We start from the raw sequence: 21,697 nt of genomic DNA on the forward strand, positions 1-21,697 counted from the left end.
GGGAGGTCCCTGGAGGCTCTGGACAGGCCTGGTGATGAGGACGGGCTATAGAACAAGTGCCGAGGGACACCCATGATGCAGGGAGGGAGGCACAGGATAGGAGTCAGAGACAGGCTAGGGGCCACTGCTTGTCCAGGGAAGAAATACAAAGAGAGGAAGAACACGGCCCACCAGGAATGGGCCCCACTTGGGGACAAGAGAGAGGTAGGAGTCCACAGGGAACGTCCACAGGGAGGTCTATGGCATGTTCAGAGGACAGCCAGGGAGTGTAGCCTGGGAAAAAGAGGGCGGAGAGGTGTGTTCAAGACTGCACAAGTTAGGAGGGGCCTGGCAAGAGAACGTGCCCTTCGATTTGGGTTGAAGAAACTGGGGGAGGGGAGAGCCCTTTACAAGGAAGGTAGAGGCTAGAGTGGGCTGCCGCAGGGTAGGGTGGCCTAGTGTCCAGTTCTGGACATTCAGAGGCCTTCGAGCTGCTCTAGAGCCAAGGACTTAACAGTGACCTGATGACACCACAGGGCGGAGTGGCGAAGGGATCCCAGATAGCACGGGAGCCGCCTGCCACAGTGAGAGGCAGCCCTCCCTGCACAGACGCAGCTCAAACTTCTAGATCAAAATAAGTCGTTAGTTATTTTGCCAATAGGGAGCCTGAGACCAGAGGGCCAGCCCTGGCCCAGCCTGGCAGCTGCCCTGCCACACACCAACACCAGACTTTGGGCTGAGGCTGTGGGTAAGGACAGGGTGCAGGCAGCTGAGGCCTGCACCCTAGTTCCGGTGTGGGTGGAAGACCGGCCTGATGTCGAAACTCTCCTTCCTTTCCTGCCACTGGCAGCCCAGTGCAGCCTCTGCAGAAGGGATCTGTGCGGTGGGGGAAGGCAACCATTCACGGCGGGGCAGTCCCCTGGGAGAGGTCTGACTCCAGCCAGGCCCACTTGCCCCCATTCCCCAGTGCTCCCATCCCTGACTCCAGTGACCAGGTGGGGCTGTCTCTCCGCACGTCTCTCCGCACGGCTGGGTCCAGCCCGTCATGCCACCCACCACTAGACACCGGCCCAGGGCCCTTGGAAAGGTGCTTTCTGCGAAGCTAGCCAGCATTTAGGGACATCTCGGAGGTGATGGGAAGGGGAGCCAGGGTCTCCTGTCTCAGCCGCCCTCGCAGGCACAGTCGGTACCCGCGGTGCCCAGGGTCTGAAGGCCGGGGCAGGAAGGCCGGGGAATGGTTGGGTGGCCGCTGGGGAAACGCGGATAACCCGGGGACAGCAGGATCGCAGGCCGCGGCGCACGCACGCGCACTCGCGCGCGCACGCATCCCAGGGGCCCGGGTCCCGCCCCTGGCCGGACCGCCCCGCCCCCGGACTCCCTCCCTCCTTCCTTTTTCCGGGCCCGCAAACAGGGGTCTGCGCTGGGCCTGGGGCGCCCCCTGCAGGCTGCAGGGGGAGCCGTAGCCAGGCCCCGCCCGCCAAGAACTGCCCCACCCCCACCCCCGCAGACCCCGGCCCGGCTGAGACCGGGGTCCGCCAGAAGCTGCCCCTGGCTGCTTCCCCGGCGCGCGCGGTTGCCAAGGCGACTGAGCAGCGCCCCCCGCCTGCCCCCGGCGGGCGCGGGCCGGGCTGCGGTTGCCATGGCTGCGGGAGGCAAGGGGGCGCGCGGCCCGACGCCCCGCCCCGCCCCGGCGAGCCCCGCCCTCCCGGCCCGCCCTCCACGCCGCCTGCGCCGCCGCCGCGACTGCCGCCCGGCGCGGGGGCTGCGGGGCGCACCTCGGCGCGGACAGAGGCGGGGGGCCGCACCAGGCCTGGAGCCGAGGCGGGGCCGGGTCGCCCCCGCCGCGCCCGCCCTCCCTCCCGCGATGCAGCGCTGAAGCCCAGCATGGCCGGCCCGGGCCCCACCTTCCCGCTGCACCGGCTCGTCTGGGCGAACCGGCACCGCGAACTGGAGGCCGCGCTGCACAGCCGCCAGGTGAGACCCACCGGGCACCCTGGCTCTCCTCTGCGTAACCCGCTCGAAGCCGCGGTCTCCACCCTGGAGGCCGAAGCCCGGGTCACTGCCCCTCTCGCTTGAGCCTCTGGCCTGGGCGTCCAGCGCTGGGCCTGGCCCCGCCCGTCTGCCCGCTTCACACTGCATCCAACCCCCGAATTCGCGCCACACCACCCCGGAGCCAGGGTGAGGACGGCCAGCCTGGTTCTGGTCCCCAGGCCCCTCCGAACTCTTGACATCTGCGGCTGCACCTCTCCCTGACCAGGCTGCTTGACCAGGGCCCACCGCCTGACCCCCAGCTCTCTTCCTGGGAAGGCAGGAGAGGTGGGCAGGCCTCCCCACCTGCTCCCTCCCCGCCCCGCCCCCCCCTCCCCGCCAAGGAGGACACAGAGGCTCCCCTCAGCCATTTCCATGGCCTGTTCGCTGTCTTTATTTCCCGCAATGACCCCCAGCCATGTTCAGCCTAGTGGCCTCCTTGCTTCTCTCGACTTGCCCTGCGCTGAGTGTCCCATCTTCCCCAGCACGACATTGAACAGGAGGACCCCCGGGGGCGCACTCCCCTGGAGCTGGCTGTGTCCCTGGGGAACCTGGAGTCCGTGAGAGTCCTCCTTCGACACAATGCCAATGTGGGCAAAGAGAGCTGCCAGGGCTGGGCAGGTACTGCAGAGGGCAGAGGGGCCCCCCCTGAGGCTGGCAGTGGGGTTGGTGCGTGGCAGTGAGTGGCCAGGCCTGGGGCCTTGGATGGAGCTGCCCTCAGCGGCCTGGTGCCCCCAGTCCTGCAGGAGGCAGTCAGCACTGGGGACCCCGAGATGGTACAGCTGGTGCTCCAGTATCGGGACTACCAGAGGGCCACACAGAGGCTGGCTGGCATTCCAGAACTACTCAACAAACTCCGCCAGGTATGGTTGGGCACGGGGGTGTGGCCGGACAGGAGGGGCGGGGAGCCCCGTCAAGGGGCTGTGACAGACTGCATGGCAGTCTGGTCCCTCTGGTCACCCGCCAGTCGCTACTCGCTTGGTCTGCGCAGCAGGCTTTCCCATCACTGCCGACGACGTCCCTCTGTCTCTCAACCCCAGTCCAGGGTCATGTAGGAAAGAGGAGTCCCCGCCCACAGGGGTGAGATGGGCGAGATGGGGGCCCTTTAGGAGGAAAGCCGTTGCCAACGTCAGGGGTCCTGGTGCCAGAAATCTCCACGGAGCTTTAGATGTGGGCCTCCTGGTGAATGCCTGTTTCCTGGGGGGACAGTTTCATCTGACGCAGTGGCTGCAGCCGGATGCCCCGGAGTGCCTGTCTGTCCTTACGCATGGGGGGCAGGTCCAGGGGGTCCTTGTGCCCTCTTTACAGATGCAGACTCTGGGACCCAGAGGGAACAAGAACCCCCCACAGGGTCCCTCTGCAGGCCAGTGGCCAGGTGGACACTGACCTCCAGGCTCCAGATACTTATAGTCTGTTTCTTCCGAGACCTTTTTAGGGCCCCACTTCACCCGTTTCCTGGGTGGGGTGTGGTTGTAGTGGGGGCGTAGCTGGGACACAGCACTTTGAGACTTGCCCACGGGCTGGACTCCCAGAGCGGGGCTGCAGATCAGGAGCTGCCTAGGCCCGCGGGTCCTCCGCGCCTGACCCCTCAGCCGCTCTGGTCTATCTCAGGCTCCCGATTTCTACGTGGAGATGAAGTGGGAGTTCACCAGCTGGGGTGAGTGAGGACCTCTTGGCTTCCAGGGGCCTGAGGGGCAGGTGGAAATCTATGGGCGAGAACCATGGTGATGCCTATCCTCCCTACAGTGCCTCTCGTGTCCAAGATGTGCCCAAGTGACGTGTACCGAGTGTGGAAGCGGGGGGAGAGCCTGCGGGTGGACACCAGTCTGCTGGGCTTCGAGCACATGACCTGGCAGCGCGGCAGGAGGAGCTTTATCTTCAAGGGCCGGGGTAAGCTCTGGAGATCTCCGGGGGATTCGCTGAGGGCGTGAGGCAGGCCATTGCACTCCTGCTCCCGGACCCTCCCGTGGCCTGTGAGGACTGTGCTGTTCCTTTCCTCTACTCTGTGGAAACGGAGGTTGAGGGTGGAGGGGACCCAGGGGGCTGGGGCCTGGCCCACTTAGCAGCCGGTGGCTACGGGCACCACGGTGGCCCTTTCCCCGCCATCTGGGGCCTGGCACTGACTTGCGCCCCTCACGCACCCGTGCCGGTGGGCAGAGGCAGGAGCCTTGGTGATGGAAGTGGACCACGACCGGCAGGTGGTGCACACCGAGATGCTGGGGCTCGCCCTGCACGAGCCGGAAGCGCTGCTGGCCGCCATGCGACCCAGCGAGGAGCACGTGGCCAGCCGGCTCACCTCTCCTATCGTCTCCACCCACCTGGACACGCGCAATGTGGCCTTCGAGAGGTCAGTTGGGGCCCGGCCGCACCGTGGGCCCTGGTTCAGGCCTCTGGGAGGGTGAGCCGCTCACAGAGGCTGCTCAGGTTGGGGCAGGGATCCCTGCAGGCCCGGGGTCCCACCCAGACCGCCTGCATGTCCCTTCGGGCCCCGGCACGCCTGCCCAAGGGCAGCTGTCTTCCTGGGGCGGAGGCTAGGTCAGGGAGGCCCAGCGTCTTGACTTCTGTCCTCGTGTGTCTTCCCATCACAACAAGGACTTTAGGCTGTGGTTCAGGGCAGCTCTTTGCCCCAGTGTGGGTTTCTCAGTAGTCTGGCAGTTTCTGGGCCAGAGTCCTTTGTGGGTAGCCTAGGAATCTGACCCTACCGGCCAGGCTGTTCTCTCTCTGACAACATATGTCTCAGTTCCTGAAGCAGACTTCAGAAATACCTTTTTGAAAAACAAACAGCTTTATCAGAATATAATTTCATATCGTGAACAGTTCACCTACTGAAAGTGCGATTCAGTGGTTTTTAGTGTTTGCAGAAATGCCCCATCGCCACAGTCAATTTCAAAACATTGTCATCACCCCAAAAAGAAATCCTGTAGCTACCAGCTCCCTTGCCCTCACCCCCTTCCCCAACCCTAGGCAACCACTGACTCACTTTCCCTGGAGATTTCCTGATTCTGGACTCTTCCCCGAGCGGAACCGTGCACTAGTGGTCTCGTGTGACCTCTTTCCCTGAGAACGTTTTCAGACTTCACCCAGGCGGTACTGTGCACCTGCTTCACTCCTGGGATTGCTGTCCATTGTGTGCCTCGCTCACATTTTAATTATTCACTCACCTACTGACGGACATCAGGATTGTTTCCATGTTTCGCCTTTATGAATGTTTCTGTAAACGTTCATATACGAGGCTTTGTATGGACATGGTTTCCATTTCTCTCAGGTGTATACCGGGGAGTAGAATTGCTAGGTCATCTGGAAACCAGATGTTTAATTGCTTGAAGAACTGTCAGACCATTTACCAAGGGGGCTGCAACATTTTCCGTCCCCTACACCCCAGGGGACAAGGGTTCCATTTCCTTCGAGTCCTCACCGGCACTGGTGTCCATTTACTTATTTTTGGATTATAACCACCCTAGTGGGTGTGAGAAGGGGTATTTCGTCACACTGTGATTTGCATTTCCTTCATGATGAATAATGTGGAGAACCTTTTCATGTGCTCATTGGCCAATTATAGCTGTTTTTTGAGGGATGTGTCTATTCAGATCCTTTGCGCATTTAAAAAATTGTATTCTCTTTTTACCATTGAGTTGCAGGAGTTCTTTGCAGATTCTAGATCTAAGTCCCCTCTCAGGTATATGATTCGCAAGTATTTTCTCCCGTTCTGTGGGCTGACTTTTCACTCTCTTGACTGTGTCCTTTGAACACTTTTAATTTTCGTGAAATACAGTTTATGCATTTTTTTTCTTCTCATCGCCTATTCCTCCGGCATCCTATCTAACAATGTTCTGTCAAATCTAGAGTCACAAAGATTTCTCCTGTGTTTTCTTCTGAGAGCTTTTTAGGTTTAGCTCTTACATTTTGGTCTTTGATCCATTTTGAATTAACGTGTGTGTATAGTGTGACGAAAGGGTCCGACTTCATTGTTTTGCGGGTGGACCCGCTTGTCCCAGCACCATGCATGCAAGACTCCTCCCTCTCATTGAATGGGCTTGGCACACTTGTGGCAGATCAGGCGACCACAGATGTGTGGGTTTATTTCTGGACTCTCAGTTCTAGTCCGCTGGCCTAGATGTCGGTCCTTGTGCTAGTACCACTCTGTCTTAGTAAGTGTTCCTTATGGTAACTTTTGAAATCGGAAAGTGTGAGCATTTTGACTTGGTTCTTCTCGCTTAGGATTATTTTGGGTATTCTGGGTCCCTTGCAATTTCTTTTGTTTTATTTTTATTTTATTTTACTTTATTTTTTTCCCTTGCAATTTCATAGGAATTCCAGATCCATTTTGTCAGTTTCTACCAAGAAGTTGCCAGGTGGGATTTTTTTTTTTAAGATTTTATTTATTTATTTGATCACAAGTAGGTGATCAAATAAATCACAAGTAGGTGGGGAGATCACAAGTAGGTGGGGGAGTGTGGGAAGTAGGCCCACCGATGCAGGGCTTGATCCCAGGACCCTGAGATCATGATCTGAGCCAAAGGCAGAGGCTTAACCCACTGAGCCACCCAGCCGCCCCGCCAGGTGGGATCCTGACAGGGTTTGCGTTGAATCTCTGACTCAGTTTGGGGCGTGCTGTCCTCTTGGCAGCGTTGAGTGTCTTCTCCCAAGACCGGTTGATCATTTCCCACTTACTTAGGTCTTTCATTTTTTTTCTCAATGTTGTCATTTAGAGTTCTAAATTTCCCTCTAACCACTGCTTTCGTTGCATCCCACAAGTTTTGAGTATTGTATCTTTACTTTCACTTCTCTCAAAGCATTTTCTGATTTCTCTTTTGGTTTATTCATTGACCCTTGGGGGTTTTTTTTAGGAGTGTGTTTACTTTCTACACATTTGTGAGTTTCCCAGATCTTTATTCTTTTATTGGTTTCTTATTTCATTCTCTCATGTTTGGAGAACATACTTTGTATGACTTTTCTCCTTTTGGTTTTGTCGAGGCTCCTTTTATGGCCTAGCATGTGGTCCATCCTGAAGGACGTTCCATGTGCACCTGAGAAGAATGTGTGTTCTGTTCTTCTTGGGTGGAGTGTTTTAAGAAAGACTATTAAGTCTGGTTTACAGGGTTGTTCAAGTCTTCTGTTTCCTTGTTGATCTTTTGTCTCCTTGTCATAACCATAATCAATAGTGGGGTATTGATGTCTCACAACCATTATTGTTGATTCGGACACATTTTTATTTTTCACTTTTTATTCTGGGAAACTTCAAACACGTGTGAAAGAAGAGAGAATAGCATGTCCTCATCGCCCAACTTTAACACTTCACGGGTGTTCTGTCAATCTTGTTGAATCTGTCCTTCCTTGCTTTTTCCTTTTATTCTCTGGACTACTTGATTTTATTTTTAGAGAGGGAGCGAGAGGTGGGGGAAGGGCAGAGAGTGAGAGAATCTTAAGCAGGCTTTGTGCCCACCGTGGAGCCCAATACGGGACTCAGTCTCTTGACCCCGAGATTATGACTGCAGCCAAAATCAAGAGTTGGACGCTCAGCTGACGGAACCCCCCCAGGCACCCCTTCCCTGGACTTTTTTTTTTTTTTTTGAAAATTGTATTTATTTATTTATTTGAGAGAGATCACAAGTAGGCAGAGAGGTAGGCAGAGAGAGAGAGAGAGAGGAGGAAGAAGGCTCCCTGCTGAGCAGAGAGCCTGATGTGGGGCTCCATTCCAGGACCCAGAAATCGTGACCCGAGCCAAAGTCAGAGGCTTTACCCCACTGAGCCACCTAGGCGCCCCAACTTTTTTTTTTTTTTTAAAGATTTTATTTGTTTGACAGAGAGATCACAAGGAGGCAGAGAGGCAGGCAGAGAGAGAGAAGCAGGGGAAGCAGGCTCCCCGCCGAGCAGAGAGCCCAATGCGGAGCTCGATCCCAGGACCCTGAGATCATGACCTGAGCTGAAGGCAGAGGCTTAACCCACTGAACCACCCAGGCGTCCCTGGACTATTTATTTATTTATTTATTTATTTGACAGAGATCACAAGTAGGCAGAAAGGCAGGCAGAGAGAGAGGAGGAAGCAGGCTCCCCACTGAGCAGAGAGCCCGATGCGGGGCTTGATCCCAGGACCCTGAGATCATGACCTGAGCTGAAGGCAGAGGCTTTAACCCACTGAGCCACCCAGGTGCCCCTGGACTTTTTTTTTTTTTTAAGATTTTATTTCCTTGAGAGAGAGAATGAGAGAGAGCACATGTGGGGGGAGGGGCAGAGGGAGAGGGACAGGTAGACCCCCAGTGAGCAGGGCTCGATCCCAGGACCCCAGGACCATGACCTGAGCCAAAATCAGATGCTTAACCCACTAGGCACCCCGGCGCCCCTTCCCTGGACTATTTTTAAAGCACCTCCCAGATGTCACGTCACTTTAACAGTAAATGCTTCTGCATACTACTCTAACCGATCAGGAGGTTTATAAAGCCAGCCCCAACGCCATTATCACGCCTACCGAAGTTACTGATAATTCCTCAGTACCCGTTTAGTGCCCAGTCCCTGTTCGAGTGTCCCCGGCTGTCCAGGCATCCTCCGCAAGGCCCTTGCGTTTCACAGTGGGAAGGCAAATTGGAAGGGGTCTCTGGAAGGGAGAGAGAAGGGAGGCGCTGGCTAGGGTCGAGGGGCACCGGCCCTCACGAGCTCCTGTTTGGTCTGTTGCAGGAACAAATGTGGTATCTGGGGCTGGCGGTCTGAGAAGATGGAAACCGTTAGCGGCTACGAGGCCAAGGCAGGAGAGGCTAGTGGTGGGGGCTGGGGTAGGAGATGAGGCCCAGGAGCTCCTCCGCTTCTCCACATCCACCCACGTGGAGGAGAGACAGCGCAGCCCATGGGCTCTGGGAGCCCGGTGCGGCCGTGGGAACTCAGGGGGGCCCGAGTGCCCAGGCCCCGCCGAGCACGTTAGGGATCACCCCAGCACGGGCCCTGACCCCGGTTACCGAGATGACACGAGGAGTGCTTTCCCCTCACGACTGAATCCCCACGGTTCAGAGCCACCACCTCCTCCGTGGTGGGGGGCGAGAGCCCGTCTGTCCCTGTAGAGAGGAGGACCTGGGTCCTGCACTGGTGAGGCTGAGTGTGGGGAACAGGCTCTGAGCCCTCAGCTCCTGCCGTGTCCCCCCTGCTCCCCAGGTATACAGTGCCACCAATGTGGAGCTGGTGACACGCACCCGCACGGAGCACCTCTCGGACCAGGACAAGTCGAGGAGCAAAGGTAAACCCAGGTGCGCCTGCCTGCTGCCTCCCGCCGCCTGCTGGGGTCCCTGGTCCGGGGTCGGGGCCGCAACCTCTGGGACAAGCTGGGAGGCCTCCCCGTTCCCATGTGTTCTGTCTCCCACCCACAGGAGGCTCCCGGAGTGGATGGGGGTGGGGTGGGGGAGGGGACGGTCTGGGGGCAGTGGCCCAAAGTCTCCTCAAGGGCTCCACCCTTTCTCCTTAGCAGGGAAGACTCCGTTCCAGTCCTTTCTCGGGATGGCCCAGCAGCACTCCTCCCACAGCGGGGTGAGCCAGGCCCAGGGGGGTGGGCACCACGGGCAGGGGCCCACTGGGTGGGGCCGGGCAGGCACCCTCCTGAACACTGAGTGTGGTCATGGGACCCTCCCAGGCTTCTGTGCAACAGGCTGCCAGCCCCACCAACCCCACAGCCATTTCCCCCAGTGAATACTTCGATCCCAACTTCAGCCTGGAGTCGAGAAACATCGGCCGCCCCATTGAGATGTCCAGCAAAGTGCAGAGGTGAGGTCTTGCAGCTGGCTTGGGGACTTCCCTCAGGGATGGGGACCCTGGCTGGCGTGGTCCCCCTGAGCCCTTACAGACTCCTTTCACACATGGGGCCCACCAGAGTGGGGAGATCTACTCACTCAGCCGGCTTCCTGCTAGGTTCTCCTTGGGGACTGGGGTCAAGTCTGCTTATCTGCGGTTGTTGGCGCCCAGCTCAGGGCTGGGCCCCGAGGACTGGTTACACTTCTTTGGCGAATGAGTGAATGAATGGGCGGGCGGCACCACCCCCCATTTATGGTTCTCTGTTCAGTGCCAGCTTGGGGCAGAGGGAAGGGCCTCATAGCTGTACCGTCTCTGGACTCTGTGGCCCCAGGAAATGTCTTCACCTCCAAGAGTCTGTTCTCCTCAGTAGAATAACAGTCACACTAGCCGCCACCTGCTCACCAGGGCACTGGGAGCATCTGAGGAGCCAGGACGTAGAGCTTACGACGGGCCCAGCACTGTCGCAGGGGCCGCAGGTGGACTCAGCCACTGAGTGGCAGAGCAGAGCTTCAGACCCTGTAGTCCTGTCCTCTGGGCTTTGCTGGACCCCAAAATACGGCAGATGTGAGGTGCTGGGCGGCTGTGGGCCGAGCAGGAGGATGGGGCTGTGGAGGAGGCCCTGACTGAAGCCCGTAGCCCGGCCCTGCCCGCCTCTTCCAGACGAGCTGAGGCTCCCCTAGGCCCCAGCTCAGGGCTCAGGGTCCCACCCTGGGGGGACGGCTGGGGCAGTAGGGCCAGAAGGACATAAGCTCCCTGGGGGAGGCAGGTGGGGACAGCTGAGCGGACAGGAGGCCAGCTCAGGCTTGGCAGAGAGCGTGAGTAAAGCAGGTGTCCAGGGCAGGTGAGTCTTAGCAGACCGGCCACCAGAGCTTCCTTGACGTCCTGTACAGGTTCAAGGCCACACTGTGGCTGAGTGAGGAGCACCCGCTCTCCCTGGGTGACCAGGTGACACCCATCATTGACCTGATGGCCATCAGCAACGCCCACTTTGCCAAGCTGCGTGACTTCATCACCCTGCGCCTCCCCCCTGGCTTCCCGGTCAAGATTGGTGAGGACCGGCCTGTGGCCCCAGGGGCGGGGGGTGGCCGCTGGCCCCAGGGCTCAGTGGCTCAGGCTCACTGCCTCCTCACAGAGATTCCCCTCTTCCACGTGCTCAACGCCCGCATCACCTTCAGCAACCTGTGTGGCTGCGACGAGCCCCTGAGCTCCGTGTGGGTGCCGGCCTCCGGCTCCGGCGGCCCGGGATCAGGTACCTGCGTGGCAGGGAGGCCACCCCGCTCCCCTGAGCTCCGAGCCCCCGGGACTGAGTGCAGCCCTCCTCCTGCACAGGGAGCCCTTTCCCGTGCGAGGTGGACCCTGCTGTGTTCGAGGTGCCCGAGGGGTACAGTGTGCTGGGCGCGGAGCGCAGCGAGCCCCTCCGTGACGAGGACGACGACCTGCTGCAGTTTGCCATCCGGCAGAGCCTGCTGGAGGCGGGCGCGGAGGCCGAGCAGGTGGGACGCGGGCAGGCCCAGCCCGCCTGGGTGCTGGCAGGGGCGGCCGGCGTGACAGCTCCGGGCTTCGTCTGCCGCAGGTGACCGTCTGGGAAGCACTGACCAACACCCGGCCCGGGGCTCCTGCCCAGGCCGCCGCTTATGAGGAGCAGCTTCAGCTGGAGCGGTGAGGCCCTCCAGGACCTACCAGCATGTCCCGGCCTGTCCTTCCCCAAGGAGGCTGCCAGCTGGGGCCGGGGGGTGGGGGGGGTGGGGGGGGTGGGGGGGGGTGGTCCTTGGCTGGTGGCGGTGGGGAGTGGGGAGGCGCGGGTCCCGGGATCCCATGCCCTCTTCAGGGCCACCCTTCGTGAGCAGTGCTGCCTACCACCGGAGGGAGCATGAGGATGGGGGAGACGGGGCCCCTCACCCCGCGTCCCAGCTACCCTGTCCTTGCCCTTGTACAACCTCCATAGCCGTGACCCTGCCCTTAGCCTTTTTCCCCAGCCCCAGTGCTCACTGGTCTGCCCTCCCTCTCACGCCTTGTCTGGAAGGGCCCTCCAAGAAAGCCTGCGGATGTCCACAGAGCCCAGTGGCCCAGAATCCCCTCACAGGACACCCCCGGCCCCGGCACCCCCAAGCTTTGAGGAACAGCTTCGCCTGGCCCTGGAGTTGTCCTCGAGGGAGCAGGCGGAGCTGGAACGCCGGGGCCAGCAGGAGGAGGAGGACTTAGAGAGGATCCTGCAGCTCTCGCTCACCGAGCACTGAGCCCCGAGCCCCTGGGAGGGCTGTCTGGGCTGCTCCCCACCTGCTTTTGTAACTTATTTATTTATAAACTCTCTGCTGCTGAGCTTGGGGCCTGGAGCCCTGGAGGTGGGTCTGCGGTGGAGACCTAGGTGGAAATAAAGAGACTTTCAGCAGCAGACTTACTCTGCTCCATGGGGAGACCGGGCGGGGGGCGGGGGAGGTGACACTGAGGGGAGACGCTGTGGGCAATGGCGGCGGACCTGGGTTTGAATCCTGGCTGAGGCCCCTTTAGTGTCTCTGAGCCTCAGTTTCCTCAGCTGTAAAATTAGGCCCTACCCACTCCCCAGGCCTGTTGCCAGGGTGAAATGAACCCACATAGGTTAAGTCCCTTACAGAGTCGGTGCTCTGTAACCTCGATTCCCTGGAGCCTGTTTCCCCGCCACCCCCCCACCCCAACCCCGTCGGAGACCCAGGTTCCTCCTCAGACTCCCTGGGTCTTTCCCAGAATCCACCTGTGCTCCTGTCCAAGAGGGGGAGGGGCGGGGCCTCCAGACTAGCCCCAGCCAGCTGGGAGGAGCCCCTGCGCCCCAGGTCTGGGTTCCTGCACTGACCCCAGCATCTTCTATCCGATTAGTTTCGGACAAGTCACTTCCCTCTGCTGCAGCTCAGCCCTGCTTACCTCCGAGGTGGCCCTGAGGGTCCCCCGTGAGCTGCAAGGGTTAGTTCTACACACCGCCTGATTCCCCCTGAAGCTCTGCATGTCTTCCAATGATTCGTGCACAGAGTGGAAGCAGGAGGGCCAATCAGCAAGGAGAAATAATTTGGGGGTGCCCCCCAACTTAAGACTCACTGTGTTTGATCCTCTCCAAGACCTGTGTCCCCAGCCCCGCCTCCCTGGGACCCATCCATCTCCTCTAGGTAATAGCGCCGTTGAGGTCCAAAGCAGAACTCAGGTGACCTAAGTGGGCGGAGCCGGGAGGGCAGGGGCAGGGACGCCTCCCGGGAGGAGGGACCAACCCCAGAACCAAGCCGGCAAGTTGCAGGACCTCTGGACACTTCCCTCCGGCAGCCCTCCGCACCTGCGCCCCGCCCCGGGTCCGCCCCCAATCTCTCCGGGGGCGGGGGCGAGGCGACCCAACCGGAGGAGTCGCGAAGGGAGGGGCTGCGGCCGCTCAGTGCTGGCTCCGCAGGCTGGGCTGGACGAGTGTCTGGCCCTTTAAGGGCCGCCCCCGAGGAGGTGCCAGGCCCTGGTGGCTCCGGTCTTTCCTTCCTGGTCCTGCGGGGCAGGGACTGTCGGTAGAGCTGTGGGAGGGCAAAGTGCCCGGACCGGCCCAGGTGTCCCCCCGCCAGGCCCTATGGCCCTGGTCACCGTGAGCCGCTCACCCCCCGCCAGCGGCCACTCCACGCCTGTGGGGCCCACGGTAAGTCTGGCTTTGCCGTGGTCCGGCCCACGCAGTTGACTGCCAGCTGGGCCTGGGGGAGCACGTCCTGCCCACTGCCAGTCTTCCCTTGAGCCTGGGGGTGCGGGGAGGGGGACCCCAAAGATCATGCTGGAGGGGATTGGGAGGGGGTCTTGAGGCTCTCAGGAACTCAGACCAAAGACCTGGAGCCCCAAAGCGCCAGCCCAGACAGCAGAGGCCCTGCCCACTTCCAGGCGCAGATCTGGGCCAACCCCTTGGACACCTCCAACACCCCCACCCACTCTCACCCCACGCTGCCCTACCTGGACCTGGGCCCAGGCTCCCCCAGTGCCTCCGGGTGGGGAGGGGACTGGAGTGGACTGGAACCGGAAGGGATCTGACACCTTCCCTGGTTCTAGTCCTTAGTTGTGGGGGGAGGTGATCCCACCCCTCCCCCTAGCAGCCCTGAGAGCAGAGAGGAGGGTCCTGGCCACTGCCCTGCCCGCCTCACTCTGCCCTGGGGGCCGCTTTCTCAGCAGGACCAGGCATCCAGGCGGAGAAGCCGGCTCCAGAGAAGGTGAGCTCTTCTCCCCAACACAGACACCCACGTCCAGCTGCCAGGCTTGGCCACTGCCACCTTGGAGGACTCACAGCCAAAGCCAACTACTGACTGTGTGGGGCAGTGTTGGCAGCGGGCACTGCTGGTGGGCGCAGTCGGCTTGCAGCCCTGACCCGGCTGCTTTTGCTTCCATCTTCCCCCTGGTCACCACCGTCCTGGACCCTGGTTTAGGCCTAGTCACAAACCAAAGTGCAGGTTGAGACCACAGGGCTCGAGGACTCCTGGATCACCACCAAGCATCTCCCGAGTTAGGCAGGTGTGAAGAGAAAGGGAGCAACCCTTGCCCTGCCCCCCAATTAGACAAGTGGCTTGAGAGCCTCCAAGACAGTAGTTCCCCAAATGGGGTGGCCTTGGCACTTGGGCATTGGTTAGAAATGCACATTCTCAGACCTCCGCTCCAGACCTACTGACTCTCCAGGGATGGGGCCCAACCCCTGTTTTAAGAACCCTGGTGGGTGATTCGGATGCACCTGTCCTGGGGGGTACGAGGGACCCTAATGGCTTACCTGGACCCTGCCAGGCAGAGCTTTGCCGTGCTCCGCGGGGCTGTCTTGAGACTGCAGGATGGAGAGGATGAGGGAGAAGCAGCTGAGGGTGGTCCCGAGGCGGTGGAGAGACCCCCGGGCGAAGAACACCCCCATGGGGACCAGACGGATGACGGGCACGGGCCCCAGAGCCCCAGGAAGCAGGAGCAGAGCCAGCACCTACATCTCATGGTGGAACTGCTGAGGCCGCAGGACGACATCCGCCTGGTGAGGGGCGGCCCAGAGCCCCTTGAGAAGGGAGGAGAGCCTGCCCTGGAGGGGGGGGGCGAGGAGGGTGGAAGGGAGCTCGCCCTTGTGTCTGAGTGGGGAGCAGTAACAGGAGCCCCCAAACGCTGACGAGCCTGCCGTCTCAGCTGGTTGGTTTGACTGGGCACAGTCAAGTCTTGGGGTCTCTGGCAGGGTGGGAATCCGTGGGGGGAGATCTGTCCTGCTTGAACCCGGTTGGGCCGGCTTAGGGCCAAGAGCTGGGAATCACACAGAGACGGGGTTCCGTGCAACCCACGCCCGCCCTTCCTGACCCCAGGAGTTGCGAAGGCCTGGCCTGGCGCTCAGGAGGGCCTGCTGAGCCAGAGGGGGGCCAGGCACTGGGGGCCCCAGGTGCGAGCCCAAGGACCAGCTCCCAGGCACCTGTGGGGCACCTCACTACCTACTGCAAGGTGGGAAGAACGAAACTGAGAAAAACAAAAGCAGACAGGCTTTCTGCAGCTGAATTTATTCCCTTGACGCACCATCCTTTGTTGGGGATTGTGTCCTCAGTATTTCCGGGGTGAGAAACCTTTCTGGAATCAAATGACGGCGATGGCAAATGAAGAGGTTTTTTTCCTAAGCCCCGTCCTGGGCAGAAATTGAAAATGGACGATGTCAGGCCCGTTTTCCCCTCTCGCCATACATATGCCCTTTAAGAAAAAAATCTTCTTAAACGTTTTGTGGGACCATGAAATCCTAAAGTGGGGAATCGTCAGGTGATAGCTCCTAATCTGGTATCTGAGAAGAGGAGGGTTTGTTCTAGGCCCAGGGGTGTGTCAGGCAGGGGTGGGGGGTGCGGGGTCTCCTTGGGCCCCTGTCACCCTGGGCTTCTGGCTTCCCGTCTTCCGCAGGCAGCCCAGCTGGAGGCAGCCCGGCCCCCCCGGCTCCGCTATCTGCTGGTCGTTTCCACAAGAGAACACCTGCGCCGGGATGAGACCGTCCTCCTGGGGGTGGACTTCCCGGATAGCAGGTGGGAGCAGGGAGAGGACGGGAGGGGGCGAGGAAGTGAGATGCTGGAGGGCAACGGCTCTTCTTCTGTCCCCTGCCAGTTCCCCCAGCTGCACCCTGGGCCTGGTCTTGCCTCTCTGGAGTGACACCCAGGTGTACCTAGATGGAGATGGGTAAGAGGTGGCGACTGGGGGAGGAGAAGGGGGAGGGGTGGGGCCCGCAGGGGGACGTGTGTGACGGGGCAGCTGGGCACTGGGGAGCAGAGGACGAACTCCGGGCTGGACGTCTGGGGTCTGGGTCTACTCATCCTTACCTTGGATTTGCTGTGTGATCCTAGGCAAGTTGCCTAGCTTCTCTGGGCCTCGGCTACCCCATATCTGGCAAACGAGGCTTATCTTGAAGCCTGGTGACGCGCGTACAGACCCTGAGGACCAGCCTCACGGGGTGGCTCGTGGGCTAGCCTCTCAGGGCTCTGTCCCAGAGCCTGGGGTTGGGTCTCACCCGCACCCCATCTCCCTCAGGGGCTTCAGTGTGACGTCCGGTGGGCAAAGTCGAATCTTCAAGCCGATCTCCATCCAGACTATGTGGTGAGGGTTAGGATGGCCCCACTCTCACGCCGGCCTCCTCTTCTCAGAGATGGCCGAGGGTCTGGGGAGGGGTGGCGGGGAGGACGGTGTGAGCCCGCCTCTCCCCCGTCCCAGGGCCACGCTCCAGGTGCTGCACCAGGCATGTGAGGCGGCCCTCGGCAGCGGCCTGGTGCCGGGGGGCAGCGCCCTGACCTGGGCTGGACACTACCAGGAGAGACTGAGCTCTGACCAGAGCTGCCTCAACGAGTGGATGGCTATGGCTGACCTGGAGTCCCTGCGGCTCCCCAGCGCCGAGCCCGGCCGGTCAGTGCAGGGAGGGGAGGACAGGGAGGGTCCCGTGGCGGCTTGGGGCAGGGGGCCCGGGACTGACGGGCTCGGCTCCCAGGCCCTCAGAGCAGGAGCAGATGGAGCAGGCGATCCGGGCTGAGCTGTGGGAGGTGCTGGACACCAGTGACCTGGAGAGCGTCACGTCCAAAGAGGTGGGCTCAGTCGGGAGAGCATGGGACTTGAGCTCGGGGTCATGAGTTCAAGTCCCATTTTGGGTGTAGAGCTTACTTTAAAGACAAACAAACAAAACCACCAAAAAGCACAGAAAACCCAAAGAAGTGGGCTGGTGCCAGGGAAGGGGGAGGAACAGGGGTGAGGAGGGAGCGCCCCCCCCTACAGAGCAGGGGGAGGGGGCGTCTGATGCCGGCCGGTGTCCTCCAACTGGGGCAATTTCCTCTCTTTCTTCCCACTTCCCACCTCCCTTTCCTCCTGTCCTGAGCCGGCCCCCCGTATCTGGCCTCAGTTCCTCTGCCTAGACGGGAGGTCAGGCCCTCTGAGGCCCCAGAGGGCAGGGTGGGGCATCCGGGCACTTGCAAGGGACCCCCTGAGCCTCGGTGGTGGCGCTGTGGCTCTGCCCGCAGATCCGCCAGGCCCTGGAGCTGCGCCTGGGCCAGCCGCTGCAGCAGTACCGCGACTTCATCGACAACCAGATGCTGCTGCTCATGGCCCAGCAAGACCGCGCCTCCCGCATCTTCCCGCACCTCTACCTGGTGAGCAGCAGCGGGAGGGGGGAGGGGGGAGGCGTGAGGGTGGTGGGCGCGAGAGGCTGCCGCAAGCCGGGGGCGCGGAGGACGACGCTGCCCTCCCTCCTCCCCCCGCAGGGCTCTGAGTGGAATGCGGCGAACCTGGAGGAGCTGCAGAGAAACAGGTACAGGGCTCTGAGCCCCTCGGATGGTCCGCCTCCCTCGGGGGCTGCTGCTCCCGCAAGGCCTGCAGCCTGAAGGAAGGGCCTGAAGTTCCCTGGGCCCGCTCGCCCTCCGCCCCTCCGCGCACTGTGAGGCCAGCCCCAGCCCCAGGGCCGCAGTCCCACAGGGAAGAGGCGCAGCCGGGCGTCCTGACAGCCTTTCCCAGGCAGGAAAGCGCCTCTCCATAGACGTCTCAAGGGAGGAGCGTCTGCCCCTCTCCTGGGGACCTGGCCGCCTGCTCTCCTGGGTTCCTGCCATCTGCCCTCTGATTTCCCGGGAAGGCCACGCGGTCTCAGCTTCACTCAAAGCTATTCTCTGACCCTCTGACACCAGAGGGCTTAGCACTGCGGTCAGCCCGACTGCTGGCAGGACCAGAGGGGGCAACTCCACCCCAGCAGGGCGACAAGGATTCGCTCGGGGTCACGGCCACCTCCTCTCCACCTGACCCTCCCAACCAGCCAGGCTATGCTGGGTCTGCAGGCCGATGGGCCTCGTATGCCCCCACCCCCAGCCCGGCCCCGTCGGCCAGACCTCACGCCCTCCACCGGCCATCGCCATCGCAGGGTCAGCCACATCTTGAACATGGCCCGCGAGATCGACAACTTCTACCCTGAGCGCTTCATCTACCACAACGTGCGCCTCTGGGACGAGGAGTCAGCCCAGCTGCTGCCCCACTGGAAGGAGACCCACCGCTTCGTGGAGGCTGCCAGGTGGGGGTCCCCAGGCCTCCCGCGGCTCCCCCCAGCCCAGCTCCAAGTGGTCCCCAGTGCCCTCAACTCCCCCGGCCGGTAGGGCCTCACTGCCCGCCCTGCCCTTCCCCTATACCCACCGTGCCCGCCCCCACAGGACGCAGGGCACCCGGGTGCTCGTCCACTGCAAGATGGGAGTCAGCCGCTCGGCCGCCACTGTGGTCGCTTACGCCATGAAGCAGTACGGCTGGAGCCTGGAGCAGGCCCTGCGCCACGTGCAGGAGCTCCGGCCTATCGCTCGCCCGAACCCCGGCTTTCTGCGCCAGCTGCAGACCTACCAGGGCATCCTCACTGCCAGGTTCGAGGGGGAGACGGGGGGAGGGGGAGCATGAGTAGGTGGGTGTCGAGGTTGGCCTTGAGGCTCGGGTGGCCACTGGGTCACTTACGGCTGACCCAGGGCCCCTTCCTTGCAGCCGGCAGAGCCACCTCTGGGAGCAGAAAGCAGGTGGGGCCTCCCCAGAGGAGCCCCTCGCCCCCGATGTCTCTACACCATTCCCACCTCTTCCGCCAGAGCCGGGGGGCGGTGGGGAGGTGAAGACTACGGGTCCGGAGGAGAGCCAGACAGCCCCGAAAGAAGAGCCTGGGCCACGGCCCCGAATCAACCTCCGAGGGGTCATGAGGTCCATCAGCCTCCTGGAACCTTCCTCAGAGCTGGAAAGCGCCTCAGGGGCCACTGACCTGCCTGAGGTGAGGCTGGGGCCAGGGAGGGAGCCCAGGCTGAGGCCCAGTGAGGGGACAAAAGTAGGGGCAGGTGGGGGTAGGAAGGAGAGAGACTAGGACTGGGGCTCGGCTTCCCATGGGGTCGCGCCCCCCCCCCCCCCCGGTGGCTCTGTTTCGTCCCCTCCAAGCGGCCAAGGAGACCCAGAGGGGGCCAGTGAGCACACTGCCCTCCACGGGAGCTGGAGAGCAGTCCTGGGGCCGGGGGTGGGGGGGGTGTGCGGGGGATCCGCGGCAGCTTCTGGGCTAAGCCAGCCCTGGGCTGGAGGCTGTGGGCGCTCTTAGCCTGATGAAAGGCTTCGTAAGGGCAGCGCTGCCCGGCCACCCTCCGCAGGCCGGGAGCGGGACAACAACTGCTGACCCCAGAGGAGGGGGACGAGGCGATCTTGGCAGCCCCTCTCTAATCTGAGGGGCAGTCGACCCATCAGAGGGTGGGGTGCAGGGGGTCATGGTACCCACATAGCCAAGTGCTGGCCTCAGCAGTGGACCTTCACGAGTGGAACGAGTAGAAGAGCAGAGGCTGGCTTTGACCGTAGGAAGCCAGACCACCCTGCTATCTCTCTCTCACACACACACACACACACACACACACACACACACACAGAGGCCAAGATGACCAACCTGGAGGAAGGGGAGCTCATCATAGAAGGCGGGAACATTTAGCAGAAGCTTCCTGGAGGAGGTGGCACTGGGTATGGATGGTTGATGGGTGAGGGTGTGTGTTCCTAAAGGCAGAGTGTCTTCACCCGGTGCCCGGCTCAGAGCCCAGCACCTGGAGGCCCTTAGGACTGGCTGGACAGAGGCAGAGGGAGCAGGGGGAGGAGGAGGAGGGCGCCTCAAGGATATGGCAGGAGTGGGGACGCTCAGGAAGGCTTGGGGGGCCAGGAGATTGAAGGTGAAGGCCAAGAAGCAGGGACCGTGAGGCTGGGGTGCTGTTTTCTCGCTTGTGGAAATGTGACCTGCGAGTAGCCCAGTCTCTGCATTCACTTACCGTTCCACACCTGCCCCTTTCCGGGCTCCGGGCTCAATGCCCCTGCCCTGGAAAGACTTCTCAGTGGTCCTTCTTCTACTCTGACCCTCGCAGGTGTTTTCTTCAAATGAGTCTTCAGAGGAAGACCCTCCAGAGCCCTGCCCTCAGCTCTCAAAGGCCAAGGGAGGCAGGCGGGGTCCTAAGGGGCCTTGGCCGGCCCTGAAGTCCCGCCAGTCTGTGGTCGCCCTCGACAGCGCCGCCCTGGTGGCCACCCGGACCCAGGCCTTCCAGGAGCAGGGGGAGGCTGCTGGTGCCTCGGCACCCAGGCTCCGCGGGAAGGTGGTGAGGCAGGCCAGCGTGGATGGCAGTGGGGAGGAGGGCGAGGCCTGAGCCCTCACACACACCTGTGGCCCCCAGACACAAATCAAGGGGCCCACACACAGCTCCTGGGATGAGCATCCTTCACTCCGGCCAACCTGCCCACATTCCTTAAGCCCCCCGCCCAGGTGGCGCCAAGACCCCATCGTCACTACAGCCTCGGCGGCTACGGCCTTAAGTCTCAGACATATCCTCCTCTCCAAGGGCTCACGACCTTCTTTGTCTATAATGGGGATGTGACAGAGACCGAAGATCTCTCTGGGGGCAAGAACACCTTGCTTCATTCTCAGTCGCTGCCTGAAACATGCACTTGCAGCCACATATGGACACTGAGCTCCCCAGCGCAGAAAAGCCCTGCTTCCTCCCTCACTCGCTCCATCTGCCTCACTCCTGCCTCTTTCATTCCTGGGGGCCGCGAGGCCAAAGAACCAGTGGCCCTTAAAGGCAGAGAGTCACCTCAGTCCCCAGGCCCGGAGGCTCTGAGGAGCGGGGAGCTGGCCCGCAGGTGGGGCTGGCGGGCCGGCCTCCCTCCAACAGGCCACAACCGGCCGCGTCTTTTGCTGCTGCCCCCACCCAACTCCCCCACGGACACTGCGCTGGGTCACAGGACACCAGGCCAAAGAGAGTCTTCTTTTTGTCCTTTATGGCCTCCGGCCAGTTTTTCACAGTCTTAATGGTATCTGGCTTTGTACTTAGAAATAATAAACATTTTCATATTATTTTCACTTTTATGATAAAGCTGTCTGCCCGCGAGTCTGATCCTTCTCTGGTTACACGAGGAGTCTGGTCTCTCCCAGCTCCCAGGTGTCTTGTGACCGGCCTGTGTGCGGGAGCGGTGGGTTTGGGGTGGAGTGGGAGGAAGAATGGGGAAGAGAAGGGGGGAGACCCGTGCTGTCGCCCTCCTCTCCTAGGGCAGGGCCTGGGTGGATGGTAGCTGCCCACGTGCTCCCCAGGCAGGTTGGTAGGGGTGGGGTGGAGGGGACAAGCCTACACTGGGCAGCAGGTGCTTGGCTCTGTTGGGACAGCTGAAGGGAGTTACCCATGAGAAAGTAGGAGCTGCCGACGCCTATCTGGACAGGACCAAGCCTGTTCCAGAAGCTACGGCTCCTTTTGGACACTTGATTATAGTTCTTTTTTTTTTCTTTTTTTAAGATTTTATTTATTTAGGAGCTCCTGGGTGGCTCAGTGGGTTAAAACCCTGCCTTCGGCTTGGGTCATGAACTCAGGGTCCCGGGATCGAGCCCTGCATGGGGCTCTCTGCTCAGCAAGGAGCCTGCTTCCCCCTCTCTCTCTGCCTGCCTCTTTGCCTGCTT

General features: G+C 61.2%; 2 protein-coding genes across 9 annotated transcripts; both read left to right on the forward strand.

Moving 5' to 3' along the window:
- The first annotated feature begins 1,712 nt into the window (after positions 1-1,712).
- Positions 1,713-12,169, forward strand: ANKRD13D (ankyrin repeat domain 13D). 5 transcript variants are annotated; one of them, XM_059148833.1, is made up of 15 exons: positions 1,713-1,953; positions 2,493-2,628; positions 2,746-2,870; positions 3,619-3,664; positions 3,754-3,897; positions 4,165-4,354; positions 8,680-8,755; positions 9,148-9,229; positions 9,455-9,516; positions 9,620-9,750; positions 10,668-10,825; positions 10,910-11,026; positions 11,107-11,270; positions 11,351-11,436; positions 11,801-12,169. In XM_059148833.1, the coding sequence occupies exons 1-15, from the start codon at positions 1,864-1,866 to the stop codon at positions 12,012-12,014; spliced, it is 1,821 nt and encodes a 606-aa protein (XP_059004816.1). In that variant the 5' UTR covers positions 1,713-1,863; the 3' UTR covers positions 12,015-12,169. The 5 variants fall into 5 exon arrangements, with proteins under 5 accessions (XP_059004816.1, XP_059004825.1, XP_059004831.1 ...); XM_059148842.1 differs by having other exon boundaries at positions 9,458-9,516; XM_059148848.1 differs by having other exon boundaries at positions 8,680-8,746.
- A 979-nt stretch (positions 12,170-13,148) lies between these two features.
- SSH3 (slingshot protein phosphatase 3) lies at positions 13,149-21,122 on the forward strand. 4 transcript variants are annotated; one of them, XM_059148882.1, is made up of 14 exons: positions 13,149-13,414; positions 13,933-13,970; positions 14,533-14,764; positions 15,655-15,773; positions 15,853-15,924; positions 16,273-16,338; positions 16,453-16,641; positions 16,724-16,817; positions 17,247-17,375; positions 17,487-17,533; positions 18,134-18,280; positions 18,417-18,617; positions 18,733-19,006; positions 20,121-21,122. In XM_059148882.1, exons 1-14 carry the CDS (start codon positions 13,349-13,351, stop codon positions 20,394-20,396), a joined length of 1,950 nt encoding a protein of 649 aa, XP_059004865.1. In that variant the 5' UTR covers positions 13,149-13,348; the 3' UTR covers positions 20,397-21,122. The 4 variants fall into 4 exon arrangements, with proteins under 4 accessions (XP_059004865.1, XP_059004856.1, XP_059004875.1 ...); XM_059148873.1 differs by having other exon boundaries at positions 13,153-13,414; positions 13,930-13,970; XM_059148892.1 differs by having other exon boundaries at positions 13,323-13,414; positions 13,930-13,970; positions 14,537-14,764.
- The last annotated feature ends 575 nt before the right edge of the window (positions 21,123-21,697 follow it).

This window comes from Mustela lutreola, chromosome 1 (genome assembly GCF_030435805.1).
Source record: "Mustela lutreola isolate mMusLut2 chromosome 1, mMusLut2.pri, whole genome shotgun sequence".
Classification (NCBI taxonomy): Eukaryota; Metazoa; Chordata; class Mammalia; order Carnivora; family Mustelidae; genus Mustela; species Mustela lutreola.

Coding starts and splice junctions, on each gene's coding strand:
- ANKRD13D (XM_059148833.1), top strand. CDS start 1,864: ATGGCCGGCCCGGGCCCCACCTTCCCGCTGCACCGGCTCGTCTGGGCG. Junction 9,230..9,454: donor GGACAAGTCGAGGAGCAAAG/GTAAACCCAGGT, acceptor CTTTCTCCTTAG/CAGGGAAGACTCCGTTCCAG. Junction 11,027..11,106: donor CTCCGGCGGCCCGGGATCAG/GTACCTGCGTGG, acceptor CCTCCTGCACAG/GGAGCCCTTTCCCGTGCGAG.
- SSH3 (XM_059148873.1), top strand. CDS start 13,349: ATGGCCCTGGTCACCGTGAGCCGCTCACCCCCCGCCAGCGGCCACTCC. Junction 15,774..15,852: donor GTGGACTTCCCGGATAGCAG/GTGGGAGCAGGG, acceptor GTCCCCTGCCAG/TTCCCCCAGCTGCACCCTGG. Junction 15,925..16,272: donor GTGTACCTAGATGGAGATGG/GTAAGAGGTGGC, acceptor CATCTCCCTCAG/GGGCTTCAGTGTGACGTCCG.